Raw genomic sequence first — 12,860 nt, 5'->3', positions numbered from 1 at the left:
GTACTGATTTTGACGTTAATTTCAATCGATGAAAGTGGCTTGCTCAAAATTTAATGCAAATAAAGCTTTTTTTCGGTTTCATTTTTATTATATATTTTTTTATGCTACAAACGGTAGCCAACGTGGAAGCGATACACAGGTACGTCCATTTTATATTTGTGTCGTATTTTTTTATTTCACAAACCAATATTTCCTTAAAATTTAATTGCAATCATAATGTTGTGTACACCGGCTCTAAATGCGGTGTTGAAAAGTCATAGTTTGGGTGACGCTTTTAAATTCAGTAACTATAAATAAAATAAAACACTCAAACAATTTATTGCCACGTACTGATTTTTTCTTTAATTTCAATCAATGAAAGTGGCTTGCTCAAAATTTAATGCAAATAAAGCTTTTTTTCGGTTTCATTTTTATTATATATTTTTTTTATGCTACAAACGGTAGCCAACGTGGAAGCGATACACAGGTACGTCCATTTTATATTTGTGTCGTGTTTTCTTATTTCACAAACCGATAATTCCATAAAATTTAATTGCAATCATAATGCGGTGTTGAAAAGTTATAGTTTGAGTGACGCGTTTTAAATTCAGTAACTATAAATAAAATAAAACACTCAAACAATTTATTGCCACGTACTGATTTTTTCTTTATTTTCAATCAATGAAAGTGGCTTGCTCAAAATTTAATGCAAATAAAGCTTTTTTTTTTTGGTTTCATTTTTATTATATTCTTTTATGCTACAAACGGTAGCCAACGTGGAAGCGATACACAGGTACGTCCATTTTATATTTGTGTCGTGTTTTCTTATTTCACAAACCGATAATTCCATAAAATTTAATTGCAATCATAATGCGGTGTTGAAAAGTTATAGTTTGAGTGACGCGTTTTAAATTCAGTAACATAAAATAAAATAAAACACTCAAACAATTTATTGCCACGTACTGATTTTGACTTTAATTTCAATCAATGAAAGTGGCTTGCTCAAAATTTAATGCAAATAAAGCTTTTTTTCGGTTTCATTTTTATTATATATATTTTTTTATGCTACAAACGGTAGCCAACGTGGAAGCGATACACAGGTACGTCCATTTTATATTTGTGTCGTGTTTTCTTATTTCACAAACCGATAATTCCATAAAATTTAATTGCAATCATAATGCGGTGTTGAAAAGTTATAGTTTGAGTGACGCGTTTTAAATTCAGTAACATAAAATAAAATAAAACACTCAAACAATTTATTGCCACGTACTGATTTTGACTTTAATTTCAATCAATGAAAGTGGCTTGCTCAAAATTTATTGCAAATAAAGCTTTTTTTCGGTTTCATTTTTATTATATATTTTTTTTATGCTACAAACGGTAGCCAACGTGGAAGCGATACCCAGGTACGTCCATTTTATATTTGTGTCGTATTTTTTTATTTCACAAACCAATATTTCCTTAAAATTTAATTGCAATCATAATGTTGTGTACACCGGCTTTAAATGCTGTGTTGAAAAGTCATAGTTTGGGTGACGCTTTTAAATTCAGTAACATAAAATAAAATAAAACACTCAAACAATTTATTGCCACGTACTGATTTTTTCTTTAATTTCAATCAATGAAAGTGGCTTGCTCAAAATTTAATGCAAATAAAGCTTTTTTTTTTTGGTTTCATTTTTATTATATTCTTTTATGCTACAAACGGTAGCCAACGTGGAAGCGATACACAGGTACGTCCATTTTATATTTGTGTCGTATTTTTTTATTTCACAAACCGATAATTCCATAAAATTTAATTGCAATTATAATGTTGTGTACACCGGCTCTAAATGCTGTGTTGAAAAGTCATAGTTTGAATGACGCGTTTTAAATTCAGTAACATTATATAAAATAAAACACTCAAACAATTTATTGCCACGTACTGATTTTTTCTTTAATTTCAATCGATGAAAGTTGCTTGCTCTAAATTTAATTCAAATAACGATTTTTTATTGGTGTTGTTTTTATTTTTTTAAATGTCTTGCTACAAACAGTAGCCAACGCAGAAGCTATGGGTACGAAGCTAGGTTTATTTTATTTTAGTGTTGTATTTTTTATTTCACAAACCAATAATTCCTTTATTCCCTTCATTTTCCAATAATTATTGTTTACCTCATCCTTATTTCCCCTTTTCCTGGCAAGAATGCTCTAAACCTCCACGTGGTTCTTGCTGGACACATTAGTTATTACCTAATTTGACCAATTAGAGCAATCCTTAAATATAATAGATGTTGCTAATAGTTTTTTACAGCCGTAAAATTATGTCGCTTGTTGTAATTTTCATGCAAATAAAGATTTTTTAATGGTGTTGTTTTTAATTTCTTTTTAATGTTTTGCTACAAACAGTAGCCAACGCAGAAGCCATATAAAGGTAGGTGCATATTTATCTTGTGAGGTGTTGAATTTATTAGTTTGTGTTTATTGTGAATTCTTTATTTTATAAGGTCCTAAAGGGTCTTTGTCCGAACATGATTTTTTTTTACAGTCGAAAGCCCTATTGAAGGGCTTAATCTCCTGCAAAAATTAAGAAAATTGCAGAATATATAGGGGGTGAAAAAAAGAAGTTTGCATTGCTTGAATATGAGAATAAAAAATGCAGAAATTAAATGAATGGTCAGGAGATGTTCTACAAATGTGATATGGAAGTCAGCGTAACAGCTTATTGATGTTTTTATAATGATTTGCGATTATTTGAATAATTTTCCTGGTGTGAACTTGGCTGTAGAAAACGAGAATGGTGGGGAGAGAATTTGTGCTAGCTCCAAGCGCGCAGCAATTGTCTGGTCGACTGTAATTTTCATGGTTCATGGTCTTTACCGACATCTTGTTTTGTTTCATTGCTTTGGACAGTGTCACTCGATCGGGGACACAAATCAGTTTCCCGGGGCAGGAAATTCAAAGCAGATGTACTTAATTCACATGTTTTAAACTCGTAAATTTTTCAATTAACGTTTCATTTAAAAATTCAAAACTTTTATTTGGGTAATTAATATGCATGATGTTGGTATGCTGGCCGTCAATTTGACAGAAATGTCATCGGTGTCAAAAGTTTATTTTGGATCTTCGTTTTATTTTATTGAGTAATAAAGTTCGAACGTAATTGTTTAATAAAATGCCGGCTTTACCCCAAATACGAAATCTCAATTTAAAAGTAAGTACAAAATGCGTTTCTGTCAATTTTTATTTCGTTACATTTTAGGTGATATTTTTATCACACTTTGTTTTTATCGCCCTCAGTTCGATGGGTTTTTGGAGCACTTCGGCTTACTTATTTTACAATTTCTTTTTTATTATTTTCCTGGTCTGGAGTCTGATTCAGCCACAAAACGAGGAACCTTTGCAATTGGTAGCAGCATGAATCATCACTGAATTTTAATGAAATTAATTTTTCTAGGCCATTGTTGTAAACGGAGTTTCAATATTTTTAGACATTTTATTGCTAGTAATGTCTTACCCGAGCGATGGTAAGGCACACTTTTGTGTGTTCTAATTATACTAAATTGTTTTTTTAGCACATTCGGCACGAGAAAAGTTTTCAGCTGCAATGTGCATCCTACACTTAATTGTGCGACCTTTTAGTACCATTGTCTTGATTAAAAACCTTGAAGAAAGAACGGGATCCAACGGTTTGGAATACTGACACGCAAAACCAAAGAATGTTACAATTTTTTGCAGGGGCGTTATCAGGTTTATTCGGGGAAGCTCCGCAACAATCAAGTTACGAAGACATCGATCGAAATGCCCCGCACACATCACAAGCAGCAAGTTACGACTTTTCAACTGCTCAACAAATCTAACGGCTAGTTTCCCCAAACCTAATAATATGAGTCACCAATATTTACTTATCGTTTCGTTTAATGTGTGTATCATATCGTAAATAATTCGTAATTTGTACAATAATAAACTTGTTATTTCAAAATCGATTGTTTGTTTTGACGTGTGTATCGCGTCGATAAAACAGAAATCTGCCGTGTTTATATCTCTCAGCTGGTCAATGTTATTTGGAGTTATATCAGCTGCTTCATTAATGTGTGATTAGCAAATAAAAACTAGTTCAATATTGTGTGCAATCGTGGTAAAAATGAAAAGTCCTCCGTCGCTATACGCAATTTGTGTCAAAGCAGCTGTCAAAGATTGTGTTACAGTTTGTAAATTTTGCAAAAAAGAGTTCAGATCTTTGCCTGATAATGTCCTCTTTGATTTTTATTACACAGTAAGTATGCGCTTTATCGAAACTCCATTAAACACTTGGCTCACTCTAGATGTTCACTGAAAAGCGGGCGTGCCTTCTCGCCGTCGAATTCAGTGAACTGGAAGTCTTTATTCGAATGCTTAACGTTAAACACAAACGCGTCAAGTTGCTGAAGAGTTTTCAAGGCTTAATTAATCACGGATCGAACGTTCCTGACGAACTAATCCAGGACTTTTCAAATTACTTGCAAAAGGAGCCCTTGCGGGCGATAAGTGTAGGCATACACGTGGGCAGCTTCTTCAACGAAGGGGGCTGGTATGACTACAGCATTAAGATACTGACACTAACAGAGGACTTGTGCAAGGAACAGGACGAAAGCGTCGAGATCCTGAAGAAATGCCTCGAGTGCTATCACAAGTATTTCCCCGATTTGTGTTTTCTAAACTCAGTTAGCATTTTAGGCGAATTTACGCGGAGACCATTTACTGCGAGTTCAAAGCGGCCGAAAACACGTTCAATTCCGCGCAAAAAGTAATAAAACAGTTGGAAAAATTGGACGCTTTACCTAATCTAGCTGGCCTCTATGCGAATTTCTCAACGCTGTACTTTCATCGTAGCGAATATGATGAGGTAACACCGCCGTCTTCGTGACGTGTTGGCGCATTTCACTAATTTTCTCACGTTTCCAGTCGTTTGCGTGGTCTAAAAAAGCACTAGTCTTACTTAATAACAAACTTCCCTCAAGGTAACACGTTGTTTACCTGCAGCTCACGTATTAATAATTTCGCTGTAGAATCATCATTGAGGTGCTGAGACAGGCGTCAAGAGCTTGCGTCGTCAAACGGCGCTTCAATCAAGCGGGCCTTCTGATAAGACAAGCGGTTAACTTGGCGCAAGAAATTTACGAGCGTGACGGCCACCCCCATTTCTCGGACACGCTGCTTGATTACGGCTTTTATTTACTCAATTTTGACTCAATCCAAGAGAGCGTCAAGGTGTACGAACGGTCTCTGCAAATCAGAATGGACGTTTTCGAGAAAAATAATATACACCTGGCTCTCGCACACGAAGACATGGCCTACGCTCTCTACGTCAACGAGTACAGCTCGGGGAGGTTCTATGCCGCAAGGTAATAGATTTACTCACCTTTTTTAGCCACAAATGTTCAATTTCACTCGTTTTTACAACTCGTTAAAAATTTGAAACATGGCTGACGTAGGGGTACCAACCCCCCAAAAAACAATTTCACGCCACCTTAGATTATGATTTTTTTGCATGTTTTTAATGAAATTAACCACTATTTCGTGCCAATATTTAATAATACAGTTAATACAGTCAATGTTGGATTATTTTACTGAACATTCGGCAATGTTTGCGTAAAATTTGCAAAAATCATCAAATGACAATTTCACCAGTGGCGTAACATGGAGATAGGTTGACTAAATTTTTTTTCAAAGGGAAAATGCGGACCGTTCGATTCGCCTCATGGAGCGCATTCTCCCCAACAACCACTTAATGCTGGCGTCGGCCAAGCGCGTAAAGGCGCTCATTCTCGAAGAAATAGCGTTGGATATGCGCGAGGGCAACAACTCGCATTTGCAGGAGAAATACCTGAATGAGGCTGAAGAGCTGCACCGGACGGCGTTAGAACTGTCTGGCAAAGCCTTCGGCGAGAAAAACGTCCAAACGGCGAAGCATTACGGCAACTTGGGGCGCTTATACCAAAGTATGCGCCAGTACGAGCAAGCGGAGAAAATGCACTTGAAGGCGATTGCCATTAAGGAAGAGTTGCTCGGAAGCGCCGATTACGAGGTGGGGCTCAGTATCGGGCACCTGGCCTCGCTGTACAACTACCACATGAAGCGCCACCACGACGCCGAAAAGCTGTACATGCGCTCGATGGAGATAAACCTGAATTTGTTCGGGGAGACGTATTCAGGTTTGGAGTACGATTATCGGGGCTTGATCAACGTTTACTCGAAACTGTGTGATCAGTCCAACGTTGTTTTATATACTTTGAAAATGCGCGACTGGAGTTTGCTGCGGGCGCAGAGCAAACCGCCGGCTCATGTTGAAGAAATTTTACCGCTCAAGGAAATTATCGAAAAGTTCTCGCGTATGTGCTGAAGTCTAGTCACTAGTGTAAACGAAATTAAACAATGCTGCCAATCTGTTACTATTGTCCCATTTTTTTTATTGTTATGTTTTTATTTTTGCGACTCGGCAGAATTCGCTGCTTTAAAAATCTGTGATATAACTAGGACATTCCCGACGTGAATCTCACACTAAACGCATCGTGGTTTTTCAGTTGCATTACTACTTTTGACGTGCTTTTATTTCCAGTATTAAGTTTTGATCGGTGTTTTTAATCTTGGGACATGTTACTTCCGTAAGAGCAAAATATAAGGCTAATTGTAGATGGGGGGCGTAGCCACAGGCAGTTGAACACGTGGATGATTGTTATTGGGTGATATCGCACGCCGCCTCCTTGATTGTAAAGCTATGTTAGTGTCGCATTATTATATGACTTAGAATTAACTCATCATTGATTCTCATATTAATCATATTTTTATTTTGTTATTAGATTGTGATTCATATTTTTTACAACTAATTTTAGGAGTTATATCCTTTTGTTACGCAACAATTATATCGCCATTTTATCCCTTACTCGTTTTATTTCTACCATTTCGCACTAGTGGATATTCGGTCAAATGAAAACTGTCAAATTGACAGCTGACAATCATTTCAAAGACAAAAAGAGTGAATTTATCATGAAAATACTTATAAATCGGCCAAAATAAGGGTGTAAGTAAATAATTTACGCCCGTGGTTTTTATTTTTACGTGTTGTTACCACGTAGGGTTATAATGGATAAAATTCCGGGCCAAACAGGTTATCTGATACTAAACGAAGAAGGGGCTGTCCTATCATCGTCAGGTGACTTGGAAAACGATGAAAAGTCCGCTGTGATTATTATGGGACTGATCAACTTAACGTCGCATATTGATAGAGCTGCCTTTGAAGAAGGTTTCAAGAAGCTGTCAATCAATTATGATAAACACTGTTACATTATCTGCTTATCAAACCGAAAGGTATACGTCGTGAAGAAGACACTCGATTACGCCAACGGCATACCATAAGCTGAAAACATGGATATTATTTTATACTGCACCAGCATGAAATACATGCAAATGGTTATTTTATTTGGAGCCGTCTGCTTCTCGCTCTATCATTTGTATATTTTGTTAAATACGTGGGAATAAATGTTAAAAAAAACAAATCGTCTTTCTGTTATTAAAACCTGCAGTTTTTAAATGAAACTATTTATTCATAGAATAACTACGCTTAAACATAAATTAACATAAAAAAGCCTTACGTTATTTGATAAAAACTTAGTCTACCATCTGCTATAGTTATTTCTGTTAACATTATTACCGAACTGGTTATTGCCAAACCCGGGCTGACTCGGCCTCTGGGGCGGCCCTTGCGGGTTCTGTTGGCCGTAAATGGCATAATTCGGATACGTCACCTTGTTTTTATCAATCGGGTAGGCAACATTTGGCCGCGCTTGATATGGGTTTTGGGGGTAATTCACCCCAAACTGCATGTTAGGTCTATTTTGGTATCCCTGCTGCTGTCCCTGAAAGGGTCTCTCCTGCGGGCCCCCAAACCCCCCAAAACTGTTACTTTGCACCGGCTGAAAACTCTTAGGCGCGGCGCTCATTGGCGGGTTTACAGACGGTGCCATAGTGGCCTTTGTCATACTCTGTACACTGCCAACAATGTTGGCAAGACTGGCCATATTCACCGGAATACTATTCAGGGTTTTGGCCAAATCGGCCGAACTCACCGACAGACCTTGCCCCCCACCCAGCCCCAGCCCCAAGAGATTACCTTGCGCGACCTCGTTCTTGTTAATGTTACTCATGATGTTGGAGATTATGGCTTTGGTATCGTCCAGATTCAGGTCCTCTTTCTTCGACTCAAACTTCATGCTTTCCTCCACGATCTCGCGCTTCTTCTCCAGTTCCTTCTCTTTGACGTTCTTGGACGCGGCTTTGACCACGTCCTCGAAACTGTAATCCTCTTCGTCCGAATCAATCGGAAGTTTCACTTGCGTCTCTTCGAACTTTTTCGGTTCTTCTTCCGCTTCAAAGCGATTTTCCTCAACACTGGGGTTCACACTCCCCATGCGGTTGGAAAAGGGGCTTTCGCGCCCCATTTTCTTCTCTTCGGGGGGCTTTTCACGCGGTTGGCCCAGATTTACGAACTTTCGTAACCGCTCGACTCGATCCGGTTCACGCGCTTCCAACTTCTTCAAATAGTTGATCAAACTGTGCTGTTCTTCCGTCGATAAATCTTTGAAGTTTTGGAGGAGAGTTTGCAAATCGGAATCGGACAAACCCTCCATGTCTTTATTCGTCATTTTCTCGGGGCTTTTCGTCACGCGTTCGGCCACAACCGGTGCCGGGGGTTTAACAACTTCTTTCGGTGGTGTTTTCTCTTTGGAACTGCCAGCTTTGGAGATTTGTTCCAGGAAAGAGGCGGTGGTGATCGGTTTATTGGAATTTCGGGACGCTTCCGCCATTCCAACCACGGCATTTATCAACTGTTCGAGCTCGGCTTGGGTCACGTCAGTCTTGCCTTGCAGAATTAACGCATTGGCGATTTGTTTTGCAATCGCAGCCTTGTCGACTGTGCCAACACCTGGCACTTTAACGGGATCAACTTTCGGTTGATTCTTGGCTTTTTCTTTCTTGCGTTCGCCGGCGAGATGAATCAAACTCGCGGTTTTTTTAATTGCGTTTTTAAAGGCTTTTTCCTGAATGGGTTCGACTAAACCGGCCAACAGCTGGCCTTTTAATTTTTCTTTGACCGTTTCAAACATCACACAATTGATCTCATTATCGAGCAAATTCTCCGAACTATTAGCTTCGTTCTTCTCCATCGCCAGTGCTTGTGCTAACAAATCGATGACTTTGGGTCCCAATGACCCTAATTTCTCTTCAAGTGCTGTTAAAAGTCGCAGAACAGCAACGATATTAATTTCCCCATCGTCCTCTTCTTCAAGGACTGGGGCAACAGGAGGGGGCGTCAAGACAGGTTCTCTTGTAACGTCACGCATGACAGCTGGTGGTTTGTAGTAGCTAGGGATTTCGTTCCTGTAGGACTTCCGGTCGCGCTCCCACGGCAATTCACTGACGATTCTAATCCGTTCCCTTCGATAATCCTTGATCTTGTAATCCCGGTCCCAACTTCTCTCCCGTGACCGGTCTCTGGGACTTCGACTGTATTTATCCCGTCGTATTGAGCGTTCCCGACTCCTGTCCCTGGAGCCGTCCCGACTTTTGTCACGCGAAACCCGGGAACTACTCCTCACTGGTTCATCCTCCCATGGACTATGCGACCGTCGCGAACTCTTACTCTCATCATCTTTATCGATTATAATAACCTCGGGATCACTATCGGGCAAAGCTGAAGGTGGCACTGGTTTACTACTCATTGGACTGTTTTTATTCGGTTCGAATTTCTTTTTTCCGACGATTTTAAAACTAATGGGAGAGGGCTCTTCAGGAAGGCCTAGACGTTTCCGCAAAGCTTCTTTCTTCACTTTGACTTCTTCGTGGTGCAGCTCGATCATGCGTTTGTTCCAGAACTCGATCCATTCCGGTTTGAAATCATGAGTGGAGACGTCCTTGCCTTCAGCTTGGAGCTCCTTGTACCTCTTATTCCAGAATTTTTTCCACTCATCATTGTATTGGGGGTGTTTTTCGGGGTTCTTTTTATGGTTTTTCAAAACCCGCTCCATGTCGTTGTCTATGGCCTTGCATAATTTCTTGTACTCGTCCATTTTATCGGTTTTGTTTTTAACCGGTGGGTTTTCGGGCTTGGAGCGGCGATAATTCGTCTTTTCCCACGGCATAAGGCGCTCACTTCGGTCGTCTCGTCTGTAATAAGCTTCCTTCCTCGGGGGCGATCGCCTATCATATCTAAACAAAGATTCACGTAATTAAATACATTTCCCGTAGATAAATAACTCTGGGCCAATTTTTTTCAAAACGCTTTAAACACTAATTAGGCGATAATTTTGACTCAAACATGAAAAATTCACCTTCGGCTGTAGGGACTTCGGCTGCGGTTTCGGTACGGGGGCGACCTTGTCCTCGACCTGCGACTATACGACCGTTTTTTGGGGTCATCATAGTCGCTAAGATCGCTTGAAGAAACGCTCGAAACACTCGACAGTGACCTTCGGCGACTTCCGGCAGCAGCCGGTGGTGGATTAGCAACTCGAATTTTCTTGATCGGATTTGCGACAACAGGAGGTGACGGACTTTTCTTTTTCTGACTTGACTGTGGCAAATTTGCCTTATTATAAGAAAATTTATCGGTCTCGTCTGCAACCAAAAAAATTAATTTCCACCGAAAAAAAAACAAACCATGGGTTAGTACCATCATGGACTCGCGTCAGTTCGTCTTTATTGACCAATTCCTCGAACGTATGACCTGACAATTCGGAAAAGTGCCGACCTTTGGCTATCAGTTCTAAATAATGGACGGGGTCTTTCTCATACTTGTCTGCTTCCACTGGTAACGGTTTCAAACGGCCAAACTTTTTCTCAATTGCTTCGGCGATCTCGTGTAGGGCTATTTGCCAGTTTCTTTTATACTGTTTGGTCATATAAGGGGCCAGGGCCCGGTAACAAGTCGGAAAGTGTTTTTGCAAATACTGCAGTATGTGTTTGTAACTCGCAAGGTGCGTCAAAACGGTCCTCGGGTCGCCTTTTTTGTCGCACAAAATGCACAAATAAGTCGGTTCCTTGTTTGAGTCGTAATCGCGCAATTCTAGGAGGTATTCCAGAGCAACTAAGGGACCAACATTAAAGACATCCAACCGTTCCTTTAATAAATTTGTGTTATTATTGGACAGTTTTTTGGCAAAAAATTACTTGAATAAGAGCGACTCGTTCAATTTCTCCCTCAAATCCTGGAGGGACTGGCTCTCCGGGCGCTATCTGGATGGTGGGTGTTTCCTCCACGTCCTGCGATGACGTGAGCCTGTCTTGGTCTTGGTTTTGCTTCCCGAGGGCCAAGGAGTGGCGCTTTCCAGTCTCATGGTGGAAAACCCATCCCATGACTGGACAGGCGCAAGCATTGCAGTACCAATGTTCCGTCCCGTTGATGTATTTAAAGTCGAAAACGTTCCCATATTTTCCGTTCGGTAGAACAGTTTTCACGTTCAGCAAACGCTCGCGTTCCTTCTCCTGGAAAACAGGAGCATTACAATCTGGACTTGATTTTTGGACTCGGAACAATCAATAAAGACGCGTCATCGTAAAGAAATCAATTTATTTTACAGGAGAAAAGTTTACGTAATTAATTTTCATTTCTTTCGTATTTTCAACAAAGCTTGTTGAAAAAAATTAAAGAAATTTAATTTTTGGCACATGTTACACACACTAAATCATGGCGAAAGGCCACAATTTTTATGCATTCGTGAAAAGAACAACCACAGATCACCCACAAAATGTGTTTTGTTTAGAAAATTGTTCCAATGGAACGCTTCAAACTTTAAAAATACTTACCTGGAGTCTCAATTCTCAAAAGAAAAGACCGAAAACATTGTAAGAACAACAGTGTTACTACTTTTTACCTGTTTCGTCGATGCTGAAAAATTAACAAGAGGCTCATCTTCAGTGCCCGGAGCGATGGGTTCCATATCACAATTCACTAAACACTTCTTAACTAAATCACTTGTCTGTAAAAGAAAATTCAACATTCAATATTGGCCATTTAGTCGCAACAGTTTAATTTCGGTTAAGGAGAACTTACCGTAACATTTACAAATTTAAATTTGCCGCCACAAGCACAACACAAGACGACCTATCGATTGGTGTTGATATTTATTTGAAAAAAACCAATGAACCAGACACAAATTCGCAGTATTTATGCAATAATGTAGAGATAAATTAGGTAATTTTAGTGTAATAAAAGAAATTACGGAAAAAAAGACTAAACTATCGGTATCATGAGACACAGCTTATGGTCACAATAACCAGTAAAAACGATGCAATTCCTGATGTTTTGGACTTACCTACTGATTAGGAAGCTCAGAACCCACAAGGAGATTCAATTTTAATCAAATTAGAACATTTTTTCCAAGACAATTTTTCGTGGCTTGACATTTATTGGTGCACCACCAACCTACAAAAACTAATATCACTAGCGAGGAAAATAAAACAAGTTTTTATTAAAGAAATAATTATTTATTTAATTAATTTAGTATAATCACAGTGAAATTTCATTGAAATTATATCACCGGTCCTCAAAATCGCCTTATTGATGGGCACGGGCATCGGTGTTTGCAAATCTTCAACAATAATATTTTCAAAATTCGAATCAAAGGCTTTTATCCGGCATTTCACATCCGTGTTCTCGTGCATTTTTATTTCACAATCTCCGGCCCCTGTAACTGCAAAACAATCAACAAGTTTTTTCCCAAAAATAATTACCGCATAAACTTGAAAGCAGGTATAAGTACCGTTCCCGCAAAAACGCCATCGCTTCCTGCTTTACGGTATCGCAGTCTGGGGCGCCTGGAACCTTGTCTTGGGCCATTATCACAAAATTGGGCACTTTTTCGAAA

The 12,860-nt window shown here is 39.2% G+C and overlaps 5 protein-coding genes and 1 long non-coding RNA gene across 9 annotated transcripts; 3 read left to right on the top strand and 3 right to left on the bottom strand.

Annotated features, from left to right (window-relative positions):
- The first annotated feature begins 2,860 nt into the window (after nucleotides 1-2,860).
- Nucleotides 2,861-3,940, top strand: LOC103314061 (uncharacterized protein). Of its 2 annotated transcripts, none has more exons than XM_015982663.2 (5): nucleotides 2,861-3,172; nucleotides 3,221-3,367; nucleotides 3,416-3,485; nucleotides 3,534-3,647; nucleotides 3,709-3,940. In XM_015982663.2, the coding sequence occupies exons 1-5, from the start codon at nucleotides 3,134-3,136 to the stop codon at nucleotides 3,816-3,818; spliced, it is 480 nt and encodes a 159-aa protein (XP_015838149.1). In that variant the 5' UTR covers nucleotides 2,861-3,133; the 3' UTR covers nucleotides 3,819-3,940. The 2 variants fall into 2 exon arrangements, with proteins under 2 accessions (XP_015838149.1, XP_008197152.1); XM_008198930.3 differs by having other exon boundaries at nucleotides 2,868-3,172; nucleotides 3,697-3,940.
- LOC135266507 (uncharacterized) lies at nucleotides 3,042-5,112 on the bottom strand. The gene is made up of 2 exons (XR_010334609.1): nucleotides 4,975-5,112; nucleotides 3,042-4,915 (listed from the first exon to the last, which is right to left on the bottom strand). It is a non-coding gene; the product is annotated as an uncharacterized LOC135266507 (long non-coding RNA).
- On the top strand, nucleotides 4,099-6,880 carry Pat1 (Protein interacting with APP tail-1). Its single transcript, XM_968857.5, has 6 exons — nucleotides 4,099-4,234; nucleotides 4,284-4,630; nucleotides 4,675-4,843; nucleotides 4,903-4,958; nucleotides 5,007-5,342; nucleotides 5,671-6,880. Exons 1-6 carry the CDS (start codon nucleotides 4,103-4,105, stop codon nucleotides 6,338-6,340), a joined length of 1,710 nt encoding a protein of 569 aa, XP_973950.3. The 5' UTR covers nucleotides 4,099-4,102; the 3' UTR covers nucleotides 6,341-6,880.
- Nucleotide 6,881: 1 nt separating this feature from the next.
- Lamtor4 (Late endosomal/lysosomal adaptor, MAPK and MTOR activator 4) lies at nucleotides 6,882-7,493 on the top strand. Its single transcript, XM_968882.4, has 2 exons — nucleotides 6,882-7,018; nucleotides 7,074-7,493. The coding sequence occupies exon 2, from the start codon at nucleotides 7,081-7,083 to the stop codon at nucleotides 7,351-7,353; it is 273 nt and encodes a 90-aa protein (XP_973975.1). The 5' UTR covers nucleotides 6,882-7,018; nucleotides 7,074-7,080; the 3' UTR covers nucleotides 7,354-7,493.
- A 3-nt stretch (nucleotides 7,494-7,496) lies between these two features.
- LOC662833 (uncharacterized protein CG7065 homolog) lies at nucleotides 7,497-12,454 on the bottom strand. Of its 3 annotated transcripts, XM_008198812.3 has the most exons (6): nucleotides 12,309-12,454; nucleotides 11,868-11,972; nucleotides 11,164-11,478; nucleotides 10,667-11,114; nucleotides 10,326-10,611; nucleotides 7,497-10,203 (listed from the first exon to the last, which is right to left on the bottom strand). In XM_008198812.3, the coding sequence occupies exons 2-6, from the start codon at nucleotides 11,931-11,933 to the stop codon at nucleotides 7,611-7,613; spliced, it is 3,708 nt and encodes a 1,235-aa protein (XP_008197034.1). In that variant the 5' UTR covers nucleotides 11,934-11,972; nucleotides 12,309-12,454; the 3' UTR covers nucleotides 7,497-7,610. The 3 variants fall into 3 exon arrangements, with proteins under 3 accessions (XP_008197034.1, XP_008197035.1, NP_001127921.1); XM_008198813.3 differs by lacking the exon at nucleotides 11,868-11,972 and having other exon boundaries at nucleotides 12,309-12,444; NM_001134449.1 differs by lacking the exon at nucleotides 12,309-12,454 and having other exon boundaries at nucleotides 7,611-10,203; nucleotides 11,868-11,933.
- A 26-nt stretch (nucleotides 12,455-12,480) lies between these two features.
- On the bottom strand, nucleotides 12,481-12,832 carry Gemin7 (gem (nuclear organelle) associated protein 7). The gene is made up of 2 exons (NM_001134452.1): nucleotides 12,727-12,832; nucleotides 12,481-12,680 (listed from the first exon to the last, which is right to left on the bottom strand). Exons 1-2 carry the CDS (start codon nucleotides 12,830-12,832, stop codon nucleotides 12,481-12,483), a joined length of 306 nt encoding a protein of 101 aa, NP_001127924.1.
- Nucleotides 12,833-12,860: the final 28 nt, after the last annotated feature.

This window comes from Tribolium castaneum, chromosome 6, assembly GCF_031307605.1.
Source record: "Tribolium castaneum strain GA2 chromosome 6, icTriCast1.1, whole genome shotgun sequence".
NCBI classification, from domain to species: Eukaryota; Metazoa; Arthropoda; class Insecta; order Coleoptera; family Tenebrionidae; genus Tribolium; species Tribolium castaneum.
This window is presented reverse-complemented; position numbering and strand designations above follow the sequence as displayed.